The 19,296-nt window shown below is 46.5% G+C and overlaps 1 protein-coding gene across 3 annotated transcripts in view; it reads right to left on the reverse strand.

Moving 5' to 3' along the window:
• Positions 1-472: 472 nt before the first annotated feature.
• FAM219A (family with sequence similarity 219 member A) overlaps positions 473-19,296 on the reverse strand; it is a 104,489-nt gene continuing 85,665 nt past the window's right edge. For 2 of the 3 annotated variants that reach the window (XM_054811213.1, XM_054811215.1), the window contains exons 3-6: positions 15,404-15,506; positions 11,146-11,226; positions 10,758-10,812; positions 473-9,569 (exon numbers count right to left, since the gene is read on the reverse strand). In XM_054811213.1, the coding sequence (XP_054667188.1) occupies positions 9,411-9,569; positions 10,758-10,812; positions 11,146-11,226; positions 15,404-15,506 (398 nt within the window). In that variant the 3' untranslated portion in view covers positions 473-9,410. The remainder of the gene's footprint in view (positions 9,570-10,757; positions 10,813-11,145; positions 11,227-15,403; positions 15,507-19,296) is intronic. The other variant, XM_054811214.1, reaches the window with a different exon arrangement.

Consider the following 19,296-nt stretch of genomic DNA (forward strand, 5'->3'; position numbering starts at 1 on the left):
GCACCAGGCTGGCTGCCAGAGTGAGCCAGTAGCCCCCACTCCCTGCCACAGCTGTCCCCTGTCCCCAGTGGGCCCTGGGGTTTCCAGCTGCTAGTGTTGGATTCTAAAACCAGTGCCAACATCTTCAAGGGGCAGAGACAGCTGCAAGGCTGGAGAAAAGGTTATTTCACCCACCGGTGTCGTACAGATACAGCACTTCTTTCTGCTTCTGTCACAGCCCAGATGCAGGGGCTGGGTCCAGCCCAACGTGCCTTCCTGCTGCCTTGGGGAGAAGTATTTCCCAAATGCTGGCTGGGGACTGGCCAGCCCCAGCGGGTTTACCTGTGCCATCCATGCCAGCCACTTGCACTGGTCTCAGACAGGCTGGTATTGGCTCATTTCAGTACCTGCGGTTGATGGGGTCTCAGAGGAGATGGTGCAGTTCATACCCTCTCACTCTGGTTTGCACCAATGAGAAAGGCTGGCAGGCTGGTTTTCATATGTATGCTTTTTAATATCATTAATTCTGTTACACTACACACAACCAGTAACAATGATAAATACTGCAATGGAAATGTTAAAAAAAATATTATACATGTTTTATGTTTTTCAAAAAAACCCCACATTTTAAAATAAATTAATGCATAAAACTGATGGTAGGTAGAAGAAAACCCAAAACTAACCAAAACACAACTGATCTGTTTAAGGCAATACTCTACGCAGACAGGAACAGAAGTACAAATGTGCTACTTGTTCTAAACAGGAAAAAAAAGAAAGAAAAGAAAACCTATACAAGATGCAGATTGATGCTTTGGGAGTGAAAAAACTCCCAAAACCAGATAGTAAAACCAATGGCCAAGTTAAGTGCAGCATTAATACACTCTGCATGTCAAATGATTAGCAGGTTCCTAACATGGACTAAGGTCAAGCTACAACAAACTTATTGTCCTAATTAAAAGGTTATTCAGGTCAAACCCTACATTTAACTCTACTTTGCATTTGGCTGTTTTAGCTATGTTTCACTATATGCGAGGACAGCTGGAAATTCATCTCCTGCTCTTGAGATTAACGCAAAGGTCGGGAGGTCTCTCCTGAAAGATACTTCCATTAAATACATCCAAAAAGGACCTTGCGCTTTTGGTGATCCTGAAATGCCTCTTGCCCCCCCCCCGGCCCCGCCCTGCCCTGGGTGCGAGGCACCGCGGGGAAAGGAGACCTGGGAAATACTTGCTTGGTTGAGTTTTTTCCAAGCTGAGGACACAAAATGGAAGTGCTATTTATTCCAGACTCGGAGGAGTGCTGTTTCCCTGTCTGCCAGAAAGGTCTATCTGGAGCCTGCTGTAAGCACTGTGCCAGCATGGGAGAAACCCAGACTGTACCCAGGCTCTGGATCCAGCCACAACGTTTGCTACTCAGGTTGGTGTGAAGCTCCATACCTGCCCGGACAGCCAATTAACCCCAATTATTAATGCAGCCCATAACTTGGCCACTGGAAGGTGGACAATAATCATAATGCCAAAAAAAATCCCCCTCTCCCTCAAAAATGAAAAGGGACAGTAGCCACTTTCTGCCAGCTTCCCCCCGTGGATCCCCATCAGCTGCCACCTACGCAAAATCAGCAGCGCCAGATCTCACCAGCGTCGACCCAGTACATTCCCAGTAAGGTGCATGTCTGCAAGGTGCTGCCAGGGGGCAAAGAAGCTTCTTGGGACACGGTGAGAGCCCCCTGTACTGTCCAGCTAGAGTGCGTGCTGAGGAAGCTATGGTACACGAGGAAAGAAACCCAAGCGGAGTTACTAGACTTGTGATGGCCAACAACTGTCTGGGCTGCCTTGGGTTTGGATGGGAGAGGGGGATGCAGAACTGGGCTGAGAGTCACTTCGGTGCAACTGCCTCTGATGCTCATCACTAGTGCATGGGGTGGGGGGCAGGAAAGGCAATGGCTGCTTTGAGAAAAGAGGAGTGGAAGGAGGACGTGTGCAATATAACAAGGCTTGCAATTCTAGGACTAACCACGGGACACGGATACCGAAGATTACCTGTGACATCTAGCTATCCTTCTACTGTCGCTGCTACTTCCCCCACTTCTTGGTCTGCTTCTTCTTCAGTTTGGGAAGCCGTGGCTGTTTGGTATAATGGCCAGAGCTGACTCTTCCACCCCAGTCCCTGCACAGCACACAGGGTGACTCAGCTACAGGGTGTACAGTGAGGTCTGGAAGTTGCCTGTTAGGCACAGACCAGCTCTGCATGCAAGTAGCGCCTGCTTTCAGACCCTTCAGAAAGCTATTTAATGGTGGCTCATTTCCTTTATTAAACAGAAGGTTCAAGAACCTCTTTGGAAGGAGTAAAAATGGTTAAAAATGTGCAAAAAGGATGGGGGGGAAACCCACCTTTCTGAACTTTATCCCCTACAAAGACTTCATCCTCTGCAAGAGTCTTTCTCCCTGCAGAACTACAGCCCTACCGGTGTGTCTTACAGCACCCTGCCCCAGTGCAGCAAGAGCACAGCCGACAGGCATCCCACCCGCGCCTCTGCTGCAGGTCTCCAGTACCAGGAGCACATGGGCTGGCAGACCTGGGACCTGGTGCATGGGTGGGATGATTGCAGACCTCCCACAGTATTAAGACTGGGAGAGTGAAGGCGGCTTGCTGGATGAAGGTTTTACACTAGCCCGGTGAACCCTCAGCCCCACAGCCTTCAGGCAGGTGAAGAGAAATCCCAGCCTGCTCTCTGGATCACACACCATCATGTTTGTTGGATCTCCTGCTGGTCTGACATTTGCTTTGGGTTTGTCTCAGTACAGAGGCAGACACAAGCCGAATACAGCTGCTACCACAGCTTTTCCGTGCAAAGAAACTGAGCAAAGAAATCTGTAAGCTGGGGATGGAGATGAAGGCGATAAAAACCAGCAGGGCTGTTGTGAAGAGACCTTGTTCAAGTTTTCCAGCTCTCTCCATGTATCTGTATTACATCTGCCAACAAACTTTGCATCTCCCAAATCACGCAGGCTCAAGGAAGGTGGGTAACAAATGGAGTCACAGCTTTTTTGAGGTGCAGAAGCAAGAAGGCAGCCTGGGTGGACAGCAGTGCTTCCTGGTGAGCTCACCTGGGACACGTGGATGGGGAACTAGGGCAGAAATGCTGCTCCAGGAGGATAATCATCTCAGCAGTTAATGGAACTTCTCTCAGCACGGCCTTTCAGTGGCCTTTTTCTTTTCTGATGCCTACTGTGCTGGTTTCCAGTGACACCTCTGAGACAGTTAGATTTTAATGAGGCTTCTTTTGTACCTTCCACTCCCTGATGCAATCCCACCATTTGTTACTATGGAAATCACTCCACAGACCAGGCACAACTAGAGAGGCAGGCTCCTTCCAGGAACAAATCTATCTTTTGCTGGAGCAGCTTTTTAGAGAAGGAGAATGGCTCAGAGCCACCACCAGTGGCTAATGGATGGGAAACAATGGGAAGAGCTGCTCTCCACAGACACCAGTGAAAGCTTCAACCTGTCCTGCCAGTGTCTGTGCTGCTCTGTGACATGGCTTGCTGCATGGGTCATGGTGCTCTGCTCCATGTAATCTCAATTAGTACCTAGCCTTTGCCTCCCCAGCAAGCTGTCAAAGCAGTGCTCAGCCAGGCAGCATTTAGCTGTTGTGATCCTGGGATTGCCACCAGTGTCAAGGGGGCCAAAGAAAGGTAGTTGTATTTTTTGGAAGCAATGCAGCAGCTCAGCTGCATAATACAGGGAGTTAAAATATGGATGCCAGTCCCTGTAAGAAATTTGCAATTATCTCTGTAGGTAATCCCAGGTCACAACCTCTTCCTCTGCACTAAACTGCAGGCCCTTCTGCTCCAGGGCTTGCGTGGCTCTGTAAGAGAGGTGAGTTTGTCTGATGAGATGTGGGTCAAGGTTTGGAGCAATCCCTCTCACAGGAAAGCCTTGAAAGGAAGTGACAAGGATGCCGTGTTCTCCTATAGGTGAAAAGCACCTTAAAATGAAGACCTTCCCATGCCTTCCCCTTAGGCTCAACCTAAACCCAGCTTGCCCTGTGGCACTTCCCATCCATGCAGATGTTTCTTTTGAACATGCAGCCTGTGCTTGCCGAGTCAAGCAGCAGCCAGGTGACAAAGCCCACTTCATTCTAGGCAAGAGTGGCCATACAGTATGTGAGCTTGAAGGAAGAATGGAAAAGTAAAGGAAGCCACCAGGCAAAACTGCCAGTTTATACATTCAGATGATTACACGGATGCTAAAAGTAAGAGCATAAAACTGCCACGGGAATATCCCAAATTAGCCCTTCAGTGCTCTCTTCCCTCCCCTCAGCACTTGCTATCCCAGTTGCACTCCTAAATTCCTTAATTCTACTAGCAGGGGATGGTGCTGTTGGGCTACCAGATCATTTTACATGTTCCCTGTGGCAGCATGCAGATTGAGAAGCCAGTTGTGCGAGAGCCAGCTGCCAAATAACTGGGAAACACATTCTTGCCAAACATCTTCCCCCAAAGCTGTTTAATCTCTCTACTAACCTCCGCCCTGCAGCCTTCTGGCACATGCAAACACCATCAGAAGCTGGTAAACGGAGGGAAAGCAGAGTAGTATTTTGAAAACACGCATAAAATTTCTATAGCATGCTTTTTGCATCTTGCTTGCAGAGCTATTCTGTCAATGGTGCATGCACACACTTGGGAACATCCATGCAGGGTACTGGTAGCACCTTGGGAAGGCAGGTTTCTCTGGGGCTGCAGAAGGGAATGGACATCATGGATGTGACTTGCCTGACGTTACAGCAAATGTGTACCACATGCCAACACCAGCAAGGGACCCCAAATCTCATTTCTGTGCTCTAACAGTCCAGCAGACTCTCCGCAGTAGTATTTGGCTGTGGTGCCAGCTTGGGGACATGGTGTTTCTGTTGTGTGCATTTGAAAGAGAGCTTTGCTCCCTGCTGGTATCAGCACTGTACTGAAATAGATTAACTCGGACAACTGAGATCTGCCCTAGGCCAAGACAGCACTTGGCAACCTTTCTAGTTACTGCCTGTTTTCCTTTTCCTGTCGTTCCATCTGGTGCCCAGCTGGGTCCTTCCTTTCTTCAAAAGCATCTTCGTCTTTCTGTTGAGTCATATACAGGGCGCAGTACTTTTCAAGCCTCCTGCATGATGTTGTACAGCCTGCAGGCCAGCCTGAGGACAGATGCTGCGTGGAGAGGGAAGGATTCTGCTCAGGATCACAGACCACTGTGTCAGCCAGCACACAGCTGAGCAGAGCAGGTGCCTCCTTTTGGGAAAGGAGCTGGAGAGACAAACCAGAAGCAGCTGAGTCCATCCTGTCCATGGGGGAGCGTCCTAAAGTCCTTTTCAAAGTCCATGCAGCAGGCTTGGTTGCCTGCTTTTGCAGTTGCAAGGCGTCTGCAGGCAAGACAGCCAGAACAGCATAGCAGACCCAATGGCCAAGTGTACATGTTGGGGGTAGACATGCAGCAAACTCAGATATAATCCAGTGGCTCTTCCAAGGGTTGACTTCAAGGTATGTCTGATAAAACATCAAATGAGCCTACGGGATGGTCTCCTGGACATCAGCCTCCTTTCACCCAAAGTTTATTTACAACCACCAGAAAAGCAGGCTAGACCATGCTATCTAGAGATCTTCCTTAACACTAGGAGGATGTTCCTCCTCAGACATCTGGAAATGTAAAGTTTGCAGATCAGAGAGACAGAGTTGAGTGCAGAGACCCTGGAGTTCAAAGCCAGCTCACATTAAAAGGCAAAATTAACATTTGATAAAAGGAAAGGACTTGCTTAAACTCTGGTAATTTCATGACTGACATTACATAAAATCCCAACAATAAGCCAGCCTGGCTTTAGGAGGCATCAAATGCAAATTCCTTTGTGGAGGCACCAGCATCAATATCTTTAAATTCTGTTTGCAAGGTAATTTAGATGGACAGTGATGCAGCCTTTTATACTCCATGGTGCTCCTCCCCTTCGTATTTTGTACAACTTTGGGCTGAAAATGGGGCCTGAGAAGACAATCTGGGTTGGTGCCAAGACTGGAACAAGGAATGATTTGTTTTCCTGCATGCAATCTGCTTTCAGGAGAGTGCTCAGCAGCTCTGCAGGTTTTAGGGCTTCATAATGCTGCGACAGAGAGTCAGGTCTGTGCTCTTTGCTTTTGCCTTCTCCAGGCCATGGCGGCAGGGACTGATCTAAGGAGAGCAGTGCCAGAATAGGCATGTGTCTATACACCTTCCGGGGAAGTCACCACAGCGTAACATCCAATGAAGGCACAAGAAAAACCTTCTGGCTGAAGCAAAGGTCTGAACGTGAGACCAGAGAGGGGAAGGCAGCCCAATCTGTGGTTAATACATACTGACAGGCTGTCTACCATATTCCATAATGAGCCAACAAACATGCCACATGGTCATAACTGGCTTAAGGGGCTGCGGTTCAGAAGGGTTAGTGTTTAATTTTCTATGATAGCCACATGTGCAACACCTTAATCCATTCAGCCTTCCTGATAATGACCCTACACAGGTAACTGCTTTTCCCCACCCTTTCTACTTTAATCCCCTAATAAAATATATGAACACAAAGCATAGAGAGGAGAAGCCAAAAAATTGCCATTTTATGGTCCTGTACTGTCATGCCAAACCAGCTATTTGTGCAACCAGCTCCTTCTGTGCACAGGAAAAAACACTTGGCTTGTGCTTCAGTCTGTATTTGGAGGAAGCACTGGGTGTAACATGGAAATTCACCTCCCTCCCTCCCTAAAGGGTTGTGCTAGAAGCAGATGCACATCACACAATGCAACAGGCTGAGGGCAGTTGCAGGGCTGCAGAGTTGAGGAATGCCTCAGGGCACATGGCAGGCAAAAAATGGCAATAGGAGCAATAGAAGGACTTGGTTGTGGTGCCATGGGGCAATGGGTATCAGGGAAGGTCTGTCCTTCAGAGGGGAGGCGTTAACCCTGGGAGATACAGTGTCAGCAAGCCTCATTCCATCTTAGACTGAACATGATGGCAGCATGATGGAGACCTGTGAGGCTTGCAGCCCTCCATGGCTGACCCATGTAAACAGATGGCTTGTTGCTCCAGCAGGCACACTGAAATGCTCCAAGCTCCTGAGCAAGGGCTGTGGGAAAGGCTGAGTGTGTGCAGCCCAGCTGGAAGGCACAGAAACTGACCCAGGAGGATAAATGTGATGAAGACACTGCATGGTACCAATGCTGAACTGCAAAGTTCCTCTTTAGAAGAGTGAAGATTTAAAGAGACTTGGTCATGTCCTATAGGATTTGGTTTGACCATGGTGTTTCTGTTAGGTTTTGACAACATTCCCCATTAACAAAAAAAAAAGACTCCTTAAGGAATGTTTTTCCCTTTTATGTTTTCTCTCTACACAGTGTACACCCCCACCTCCAGACAAATTGCTAACCTCAACCTGAGTTAGCACTGGAGAGGAAAGCAGACACATGAAGGAAGAAGCAAAGAATTGGAGACCTGATGCTTTGTGCTTCTTTAGAAACATTTTGGAAATATTCCCCCTCAGCATAACCAGGTGGTGAGAAAGGGAGAGGAATTCACTTGAGGAACACTCTTCCTAGAGGAGCTGGCAAGTTAACCAGCGCTTCTGCACGAAGAGGCAAGCATGCTCAGTCAGCATCACCACTCAGTCCTCTTTCTATGGCCTGGAGCCACCATGGCAGCACACTGGTTTTGGGGATGGGGGGGGCTTTAACAGTTGCCCATACCTGCTAGTGAATAGTAAAGCCGAGGAATCTTGTGTGCCTGCTCTTTTGCTCACACTGTGGATGGTATCATGCTTTGTATTGCGCAGACTGAAACCCCAGGATGTTAAATAAATCTCCTCCTAATCATGAAGAGGACTTCTTAAAGACTCGGCTCACTTCCTCTAGATTTCAGATGGGTGGAACTCAGGCTCTGCCTTGTAACTCTGATGGGAAGCTCAGAATTGCCCTGCCTTTTTCCCCTCCCCAATCTGTGAAGCAAGCGATGACCCAAGGCAGATGGTCCTTCCTCCTGGTGGGGCAGGAAAACGGACAGTCGTGCCTGTGGCAAAAGATTACAACACTGAGAAAAATGCCAGCCCATCCCTCACCTGAGCACCGCATATGCTGAAGACAGCAGTGTAAGACCAGCCAGGGAGAGGACGCACATATCTTAATTCCAGAAATGATTTTGCATTCAAAACAATCTGCTGGTGAACTGGCAATTCAGTCCAGCAACCTAATGTAACACCAGGTCTCCTGACTATTCCAGCATGAAATAAACACAATTGCTCCTGATGTGGGACAGCTCTAACAGACCAAGCCTGGTTCAGAAGCAGACAGAGATGGGATAAACAGTAGTTTCCTCTCATGGTTTTTTTTTTTGAGCTGTTGCTGAAAACTCCCCTAAAATCTGACACCACCACACAGATGCCTTCAGTGATAACAAATCTCTCCCACAGGCACCAAGAGACACAGCGTCAAGAGAATATCAACAGTCAAGCACTGTAAAAATGTGCTTTCTTCAACTAGCTCTTCTGGCACTGACCTTCAGACCGTACAGCTCTAGTCCTGTCTCGTGCAGGACTCCTTTTTTCTTAGTTGAACAAAGTTTAAGATTTTTGGAAGCAGATGAGTCTCATGGGAATTAAGTATAGGCTGAAGTGAATATATGTGACTGGACTGAACTCAGGAGTATGATATTCTTGGTCAAGGACTGAATCCCTGAAGATCATGGATGGATTGCAGATCAAATCTGATGTGTTTGGTGGTAATTTCATGTGGAGCTAAGTGTAGGTTGCATTGAATATGTGACACAACAGCTCTAGCTAGTACTGACTCACAGTGAAATGCCACCTGTTTGTCTTCTTCGCAAGTGAATGAATTGTGTCATGCCAGTCCTGGCTAGCCTTGCCATAAGAAAGGATGCCCTGCTCCGTTCCCATTCCTGTGCTCCAGTTACAGCATCATTTTGGTTATGCAAATGAAACAGGTTTGGTGAATGAATTAAGAACTGACCTCCTCTCGCTGGCAAAACCTCCTGACACCTCAGACTCACCCCTGATCTTGCAGATGGATTGGTTTCAGCGGGCAGGATTACCTGCAGCCCCATCTGACCCTTCCGATTCTGGAGCAGACATCTTACAAAACATCCCCAGTGCCTACGCAAACCAAGGAGGTATCTCTGGACCCCTCTGCATTCGCTCTCCAGACCAGTCAGTTCTGCTAGGCACTGCCTACCACTTTGAGCAACTTCTTTTTCATTTAACCGTAGTTTAAAATAACTTATCAACCAATCATAAAATGAATTTTTTGGTTTCTCCTGGCTCCATGAACACAAAGAGGTGCACGTCCTACCATAGGAGGAAGCAATGGCTGTTAAGTTTTACAGTTATAGTGGAAAGCACTGATCACAGCCTGCCGGCCTCACTACTGGATGTGACAGGCGGTGGAGGAGGTGGCTTGGCAACACATGCAGGTAGGGTTGACCGATTTAGGGGGGATTAGGTCGAGGTCCTCGTCATCTGGGATCTCATCTAACCGGTACCCATCCTTTAGCAGCTGGATGTTCAAGTCTTGGTTGATCTGCTACAGACAAAGAGACAAACAGTCAAACACTTGAGACTTCTTACTTCTGATGGTTGAAAGATGAAGGAAGTCCCTTATTCTGGAATATATTTCCCCATCATTAGCAGCTGCCCCACCAATGAAAGAGTCCCAGGTTTTGGCCACAGGTGAGGGCTGCCTTCTGTTTTAGCTTCTTCCAGAACAGCAACATCTAGAGTAGAGATATTCCAGAATAGCAAGTTGATACATTATTTTATTCTGGAATAATCCTTCCATGAAGACAAGCCCTCATTTAAAGTAATGTAATAATAATGCTAATAAACCAACTGGTACCTGGGCAGTCCCTCCTCTCAGTCTGGAGCACACTATAGCATTTGAAAGGTGGTAAAGCCTCTTGGCTCTTTGTAATCTCAGATTCAAGTGCTGTCTAACCAGATCTGGGTGAACAACACTTCATGAGGGCCCAGTGATGGCCCAGATCATTTGATCTGGTCTCTGCTTTTGGCCATTTCTCTGTGTTTCAAACGCATTTTGCCCATGGAAGGGGTACAAGGGGGAAGAGTTCCCAGCAGCTTGTGTGCAGAATGGCTGCTCAGCACCCTGGATGTAAAATCAGATCCTGCAGAAGCAGCAGCCAGAGGCTGAGCAACTATTTCAGGAGATTACTTGGGAATATATTCAGAAACAATGCAGAGGGATTAACAAACCTGAGCTTCCTGACTTTTTTCTTTGAAAGGGCAAGAGTTCACATCTGCAAGTCCTCCCTGGAATTTCTGCCTGCTCCAAGTAAACACGCACTGAGTGACCCCGACTGCCCAAAAACTCGAAATCACAGCACACCCTCAGATCCTTTACTTGTGTCCTTGGCAAGCATACAGTTGCTGAGCTGTTGATGTTTTTGCACCACATGGGCCAACACTGCAGGACTAACCAGAACTGGGAAAAGCTTGAGTGAAGCCAAAGGTAGCTGTGAAAACAGCTGACAGGCAGATCTCCGTGCCACGGCAGTGTGGGGATGGAGCCAACTGGATCACCAGGGAAGAAAGAAACGCGACATAGTTTCTGCCATGGCACCTTCCAGACTGAGTCCACACCACTGGTAAATTCTTTGTGTAGCCATTTCTGGCATTACAAGGCCACTCTAAGATGTTTCTGGCTGCTCTACTATTAGCATTCGCAGCAAGGATGGCAGGAGAGAGTATAACTCACCTCAGCTGATGAGTAACCAGAGGAGGAATATCTGGACATGTCAAAGTCATCATCACTGCAGGGCAAAGAAAGAAACAGTTAGAGACTGTTAGCCCTTTCTTGTGCCGTGAAGCTGTCCTTGAGGCACAGAGGAGTTACATCAAGGGAGCATGGAGAGCAATTTTCATATGTGACCCTCAGATTTTTCCATCACGGCGCTTTTTACTCAAGCCTCTTCCTACTTGTTTACATACACAGACCAGTTACGACACATGCCAAACGGCACAGCAAGGAAGCGTGCAAGAGGCCAGCAAGAGCAGTTTCAGCAGGAGTTATCTTCAGTGCTGCACTCTGGCATGAAAACTTGCTTGCACCGTAACGTATATCATCTTATTAACACTTTGCATACCTGTCTGTATCCAGGGCTACCAGTGGCTTTTCATCTGGACTCTGGTCTAATGACGAATAGCCCTTATTGGGAACGACGAGCCTGAAACAATTAAAGGTTGTCCGTTAACCACACAATAAAGCTCAGTACCACGCATAGTCTAGGGCAAAGCTATACAATAAGCTTTTCCCATGTCACTTTGTTGCATGCTCTCTCTTATCACTGAAGACATTTAAATGGGTGCAATTCAGAGGACACGAGCTGTGTCTCTGGGTAGCTTAGAGCAGTTTCACAGGGATGAACGCTGGACATAGTGAGGGAACACACTCCTCCCTGGAAGAAAAAAATATTGGGACACATTGTGCTTCATTCTGGTGAACCTGTTTGGCTAGTACTGCTTGTCAAATCAGATTGCTCATTTTTGTGTTGCTTTTATTTTTAGCAATGAGTACATGACACTAGCAATAAGTAAACAGGAGAACGAGGCTAGGGGAAGGCAGAGGCTTATCGTGTTCCTACTATTCTACTACTGGAAACCAGGCCTGCGTCCCTATCCAGCCCTGCCCAACACAACACTTCTGAGGTCTGAGTCCTAAATTTAGTAATATGAGAAATATGAGCTGGTGGGTGCAGCGTAAGAGCCCAGCCAGCCTAGCACTTTTTAAATCCCATTATTTTATAATGACTTTCACTTCATCAGAAGTGTTACAAAGGCTGAAGATGACTTTGCACCTTTAATTGCCTGAGAGAGTTTGTGAAATGGAATACAGGCTTCAGAGCTTCTTGGATAAGGAAAATGCATTAATACAATGGTATCTAGTTCATAAGAGGGTTCTTTCATCCACAAAATTGCACAGAGACTTTGGCTCATATTTAAAATAGGATCAACCAAACCAAGCAAATGGAATACAATTTTATGTTCAGCAGGTGGGAACTGTAAGAGTGATGAAAATCTCCTCGTTCAGTGGGTTAACTCAGATTTTCTCCCAAATGAAGAACTGATCTTTAGCAACACAGAGTGATGCACAATGATGTTTCACTAAGAGTTTGGGAAATATAAATCTACAGATGATAAACCATCTCACCCATGCTCCAACTGCTGTCTAACTACCTGAAGTGTTTTTCTGCTTCTGCTCAGAAAATTTAAGGAAGCCATTACAATTATGGCAATACAAAGGCATGCCAGGCACTGAAGATGCACAGGCTCAGGGAGAATAAAACATATCACATGTTATCACAAAGCAGATATATAGGTTCACAAATAGTTGTATTTTCTTACTGTGTTCATTGAAATACCAGATTAAAGAAATTGATTTTAAAACTGATGCAGAATTTTCAACCTGCTGCACCAGGGGACTGGAGAAAATGGGGTCCACTTGCAAAATTCAATATCCCTTTTTCATAGCACTGGGATGGTCCTTCTGCTCCTGAAGCATGAAGGAAGGAAGTCAAGAAGTAAAGATGTCTGGAGCTGTACTGTGATCTGGCAGCAGCAGCTTGTCCATACAGGTATCAAAAGTACTGACTTCCACTCTCGCTCTCCAGTTTTCAAGGCACTGCTCCATATATACTCACTGATGGCTGTTACTATATCATGAGTGAACAAAGCACTATCAGGGGATCTAGGAGAAGAACCCTTTGTGGTGCTATTTACTTGATTAAAAAAACCAAAACCACTGTATCTTTTTCTTGAGAAATGTCTTTTTTCTTAATAACACAGAACTTCAATTTTTCTGCAACAGACAAAATCAGTGATAATGTCTCTGCCCCTGATCTAAGTCGTTCCCTCGCATCCTGATTGTCCTTATTTTTGCTTCCCACTGTCCTTAGAACAAAGCCAGGTAGCAGTTGTAGCTGCTTTCATCCACAGCTGTCTCAAATATGAACTTCTTGGTGTTTTTGCTCACTTGATGTATGTTATGATACAAATCCAAGTTCAGGTTATCCTCAGAGCGGACTGCCATATCTGGTTGTGCCCAAACGGTGCGGATGGTGTTGTGGGCTCTGCCTGTGCTTGTAGCAAGTGTACCAGCATCCCCCCAACCTTGTTCATATTTTATTTGCTCCTAGGGAGACTGTGTTATGGATCCAGATTCTTTCACCTCTAAAGCTGGCTGTGCTTCTGCCCCAGGAGAGGACCAAATGGTGAAGGCATCCAGGGGCTGGAGGCCAGAAATTTATACAGATAATATAGAATAACAGAAACCTTGGGGAAGGAGGAGGAGGTGGAATAGAGACTATGAGAGGTAAATGTGGTTTGCCTGAACAAAGGAAAACATATTTGATGAGACAGCAGAACTGTTAAAAAGGGGGAAATGGCTTTAGCTTATTCTCCTCCAGCAAAGACCAGAGGAAGCCAATAGTTCAGACTTAAACCATAACCTGGACGTTTTGCAGTGTATCCCACTGGAGTATCTCCCATTATACTGCAACTGTTATACTGTGAAAAGAAGCTGCTTGAAGAAGCCTGTGGTCTTTCTGCCTTCCTGGGGTTGCCCTGTCTGTGGCAGGACAGACAGAACCATTCTGAGGTATTACTAGGGCTGTACTCATGGGGCAGCATGGTTCCCAGAAAGCCAAGGGCACTGGAGGATGAGGGGACTTGGGCCAGTGAGACCCTGTGCCAGACACCTCCCAGCCATATGGGAACAACTGAGCTTGGCTACATCTGCTACTAAAGCAATGGCTGCAAACCTCTGTTCTGCAGATACCAAGGGGTGCCTCTAAAAGCTGTGTGAAAAGTAACTAAGAAAAGCAAGTCTACTGCCAGCAGGCTATGCTCGGCTTTGGAAGGGTCCACATGTCCTCTAAACAGTGCTCATATGTCCATGAATGGAATAAAACTGAGCTGGCTGCTTGAAAGCTTTTGTCAATAGGTGTCACTGCTCAGCTCTTCCCCACTCAAATCACTCTACTTTCCATTGGCAGCTCGGAAACAACCACCTCTCCAAGCAGAAGTCACTAATTTTATAGGTACACATCTGTACTTATCCATTCTTCTCTTTCTTACCATCTTCCTCTGCTAATTCAGTGTTTCTACATCTCTCAAGCAGTAAATCTGCTACCATTCCTCTTGGGAAGCTAGCATGCAGCCTACTGCAAAAGAAACCAAGTCTTTCCAGCTTGTATTTGGAAGACAGAGGAGGAACAGTGGGTGTGGAAAACCCAGCCGAGAACATTTGCTGAATTTCTTGCTGCCATGAAGGGCCTGACTCCTTTACATGGTCTCAACAACCAAACACAGAGCAGGGAGCAATGCAGCGTATTCCACCAACATTGCAGGGGCTTACAAATACAACTTGACAAAGTCCTGGCATGATTTATGACTACTATTTTACTATTTTGAGTTTGGGGAATTAATGTCAACAAGGAACCTCATCTGTCAGATGTTGCACACAGAGACTCTTTGACCTGCAGCTCCTGTTCTCCTTAATATATGGTAATCCATGCAATTTCTCATTCATCAGTAAATACCCAGCATTCATGCAGATTCTTCCATCATTTTAAGTGAGGTCCTCCACTAAAAACTGTCACCTTTCTAGTAGCATGCAGAGTGTGCAATCCCATGGACTCAGGGCAGTTCCTGCCTCCTGAATGCCAGTAAGTGATACACTGGTGCACTGAAGCTTGCATGGAAAAAATAGAAATACTCTAAAAGAAAGTATTAAGGTAGGAATGACTTTGTTTATGGTGGTTTATAGCACTGTCTAATACTGTCATACAGAGATGTGCCAAAGCAGCTCCAGCAAAGTATGACCATGCTGTTCAAAGTGTGGAGGAGGTGTATAGCAAACCACACAGAGATGGATTATTTACAAGCCTTTGTTAAGTCAATCAGTATGGCAAAGGGGTGATCATCAAAAAGGAGCAGGGGAACTACTGCAATAAAAGCAGCCAAGGCAGAACTAAGCTCTAAACCAGTCTGCATTACATGAAACAGCATTGTACTTTTCCTGGAGGCAGGATTATGTGTTACATGAGGCTATCCAGAACATGCAAGACAGTCATATCAAACTGCTGATTTCAACCAGGCTGGGCTGCCTCTGCCTCCTGCAGGTTGTACTGTCACTGGTGCTGGGCCCAGCTGTCCCTGCATCTCCCCAGGGGATGGCATGCAACACAGCACAGAGCGTTTGGGCCTGCTACCTCCAGGAAGGTCCATCACTGCTCTTGCAGTGTTTGGCAGTAGGTGAAAGGCAACGAACATTGTCCTTGCCCGTCCTAAGGCTATTAGGGATTGCAGCTTAGAGCACAGCTGAGTGTTTTTCCAATCCTTTACCTTGTTCGTGCCATCACGTTGTTCTTCTTGGGCTGCTGATTAACTGGGCTTCCCATGTTGCCGTTCTTCAGGGAGCCCTTCCTAGCCAGCTCCCTCTGCTTCTCTGCACATGGAATACAAAAAAAAGAAAAAAAAAAAAAGCAAAATTAGGGCAAGAGCCTGGCTGGCCACCATATAGCTGCAGAAACCCAGATATTACAGCAGCAAAAGGCATAGCAGAATTAATAGCAAAGGACATGAGCTCTCCATCTCCCAAGGAGAGACACTGCAAGGGCTGGATGAGCCATGTCCCATTGCCTCCAAGGTCACCACGGCCTAAAACTAATGTACCTTGACTCACAGCAGCTTGTTGACAACGCCACACTAAGATGGTCACGGAGCTTCCGGATGAGACCCAGATGGGGCAGAGAAAGGGCAGAGGCTTTGTTTCTATCTGCACTCAGCTGCTGCATTGACCCTAAGACCGTGCTTTGCGCTGAGCAAGGGAATTTATCCTTCTACCTTTTCTCCTCCTATTGAGGCTGCAACTGAGGGGCCCAGTGGGGACAGAAAAGTGTCTCCATGAAAGCAGCACCATCATTTAGGTTTAGTCCAGTCTTGCTTGACACCAGGCCTGAATTATTACTGTTTCCCTAGACGACAACTCACCAGACTAACACACCCTACATCAGAAAGTGTTGCTGCCTTCCCTGCTTCTCCTCCGGCAATCTGTGATGTCCCCTGTGTGTCTTTCTCTTTTATCTCACATTGATTCTTGGGAGCTTGATTTTAAAAAAAAAAAAAAAAAGTGAAACATTTTGCAGCTGTATTTTTAAACAGCATATTGTTTGCTTGAATTTTCAGAGCATGTTCTACTTGCTGCTGAAATGTACCTTAAAATGCAGACAATAGGTTAAGCTTTCTTTATGTATTCAGTGCCAGAGGGGATTTAAATTAGCTTCTCCTTTAGGAGAGACTATTTCTTTTAATAACTTCTCACCACAAGATCACAACAAGAATTCAGGTCCTAAAGCTAGGCCTTCTGCGGGTATGCAATATCTGTGCTGCATTAACATGGCCCTGCCTCCAGCAGGTATAGGAACCCATAGATGATGGGTTTTCATATAAACTGATACTCTGTTTTCTGATTCAAAGTCCTTCCTTGTTTCTTGTTGGAAATCATGTGGGCTGAGTTAGCAATTAGCCGCAAAAGTTGAGCTAACTCCCTCAATCTCATCCTGCAACACCAGGCAAGGCTTGTAGGGAAAAGCTGAGTGTGGGGCCAGCAAGGCAGGAAAGGGACCTATTAAAAATATTCTCCAGAGTGTGAGAAAATGTTGGGAACTCTTTTTGCGGCATGCCTGAATAACAGGGGTTTACCAGACTGCTTGCTGGGGAACATGAATAGTGAATTTGTTTTGCTTCTGCTTCCCCTGCGGTGTGTAAAATGTGCTGATGTATTTTTTCTCTTGCAAATTTTATTCCCCTTAGAGAGAAAAGCACCTTTTCCCACTCGTGGAAAAGTAGCATGCCTACCAGGGCATGCAAGTGCAAGGTGGGCCAACTCTGTCCCTTCCACACAGGTAAGAGGAGGGGGACACATGCCATGGCTGCCTTTTTTGAGGGACAAATAAGCAGCAGAGATGCCTTGAGATTGTGACAGTGAGTGTGGCTGAGGAACCTGCAGAGAAGAGTACATGCTCCTACAAACCATGCCCAGCCCTGCTCCTGCTGACAGCAGAGGTGAATAAATACTCATTGAACTTGGCAGGAAAAGGATCGGATTAATAACTCGCTCTGGCATGAGCAAGAAAGAGACTGATATAGGATCGAAGTCAAAACCCTAAATCAGAGTAATTTCTCAGGACCGGAACCTGCAAATGCATTGGTCCTCTCTGTCTCCAGAATAAAAGGCTGGTATTTTGCAGGTCACATGAATTTGGCTATTCAGAGACAGGTTTTTATGGAGGCAAATGTCTACAGCCCTAAATACACCCCAGCTTCCACCTATCTACACAAGAAGCTCCAGCGCTGACCACAAATACACAGCACTGAGACAAGCTGCCAATGTGTTAAGAGGCTGTATGATTCACAAAAGGCACTTGACTCAGAAACAAGGTTACAGGTTTCATTTTCTCTCAAGGCAGTTAAGGCCTGCCTGAGCCTTTTAAACGGACCAGCGCTCTCTGCTTCTATCGATTGCTCAGTACAAGCACTAATACTCTTCTCCAACTCAGATTACTCATTCGTCTGATGAATCTGGACTTTCGCTAAGTGTCTTTTTCCTCCAGTAGGTCTCTCCATGAATATTTCTATGCTATTAATGAGTCCTATTGCAATGTGAGGGTCTGAACAATATGAGATTTCTGATTTAACCCCTTCTTTCACTTATTTAGTAGCTTGGAGTGAACGATCCCAATGCACTTAAGTATGGTAGGAACATCCATGCCTGTGTTCCCAGCCAAATTTCTTAAGCATGAATCCACAGTTCATCTCGTTCTTGGATGCTATGAATCCCAAGTCCCTGGTAGCCAAAATGCGATGGCTTCCAGGGAAAATTGGAGGTCTACTCAGCCCTTGTGTGTTAGGACAAGCTCCTGGAAGGTGGTGGTGATGTTCATGAGTCATGTCATGCTTTTTGGCAAGGAAACCTAGTATTTGAGCCTTACAAGTGTTATGAACTACTGCTATTTCCATCATCACCCAAGGGAGCTTTTGGGTGCCAATCTCTAGCAGTAATTGTGAGCTATAAATTCTAGTCTCACACACCAACCATCAGGTCTACCAGAATGAGGGAAAGAGGTTTTCAGTACCTGTTTTCTGCATGGTGCTTCCTCCTGGTGTAGCAGGTGGAGTTTGGGAACCACATTTCTAGGTAGGCTCTTTCCCTGGCTTCCAGCTCATCTGGTTTTTGCCCCCAGATGCTTGTTTGAAGGCCAGGTTCCCAAACTGTACCTGAGTTCTTTTTAGAAATGTGACTGATTTAGGCACTTCTGAAGATGTTACTTTCAGGGTCCAACATTTTAACAAAACCCTGTAATTTCACAAATTAAAGTAGTTCTCATAGAATCTGTGATCAGACACATAACCAGTAGAGTAAAGACAAGGTGCGAGAAGGAACCACAACCTAGCTTTGATAAATAAATGACATTTAAAGTCTGCCCCATACTGGTTGATGCTACACCCACGCTCCCCTGACCCAACTGTGCTAACCTTTGTGTAAAACCTGGCAACTATGCACCTGGGCAATTCTCAGGGAAAGAAAAGTTCAGATGTTCTTTCCTTTTGAGTCATCCCAGACTCTCTGATATGGTAGTCAAGTTTTCCCCACTGGACTTTGATGAGACCTGTGTTCCCACATGTCTCCCCCGGCCTCAAGGCCACTGCTTAGCTTGAGACACTGAGGGCATGGTCCCGCCAGAAGCGATTGGCACTGCTTGTCTTTGCACTGGGGACCCATGCTGGAGCAGTCTGTTCCTGAAGGACTGCACACTGTGGAAGGGACCCACACTTCCCAGCCCATGGGAAGGACTCATGCTGGAGAAGTTCGTGGAGGACTGTCTCCCATGGGACGGACCCCACACTAGAGTAGGGGAAGAGTGAGAGGAGTCCTCCCCCCAAGGAGGAAGGAGCGGCAGGGACAATGTGTGATTATCTGACCACAACCCCCATTCCCCGTCCCCCTGTCCCCTCAAATTTCCCCAAGTTGACTCTGTTTTGCGGGTGACAGTAATTGGTGAGTGATCTCTCCCTGTTCTTATCTTGACCAACAAGCTTTTGTCAAATTTTCTCTCCCCTGTCCAGCTGAGGAGGGGAGTGATAGAAAAGCTTTGGTGGGCACCTGGTTAGTGGATGAGGGAAAGGCTGTGGATGTTGTCTGTCTGGACTGTAGTAAAGCCTTTGACACTGTTTCC

This window comes from Grus americana, chromosome Z (assembly GCF_028858705.1).
Source record: "Grus americana isolate bGruAme1 chromosome Z, bGruAme1.mat, whole genome shotgun sequence".
NCBI classification, from domain to species: Eukaryota; Metazoa; Chordata; class Aves; order Gruiformes; family Gruidae; genus Grus; species Grus americana.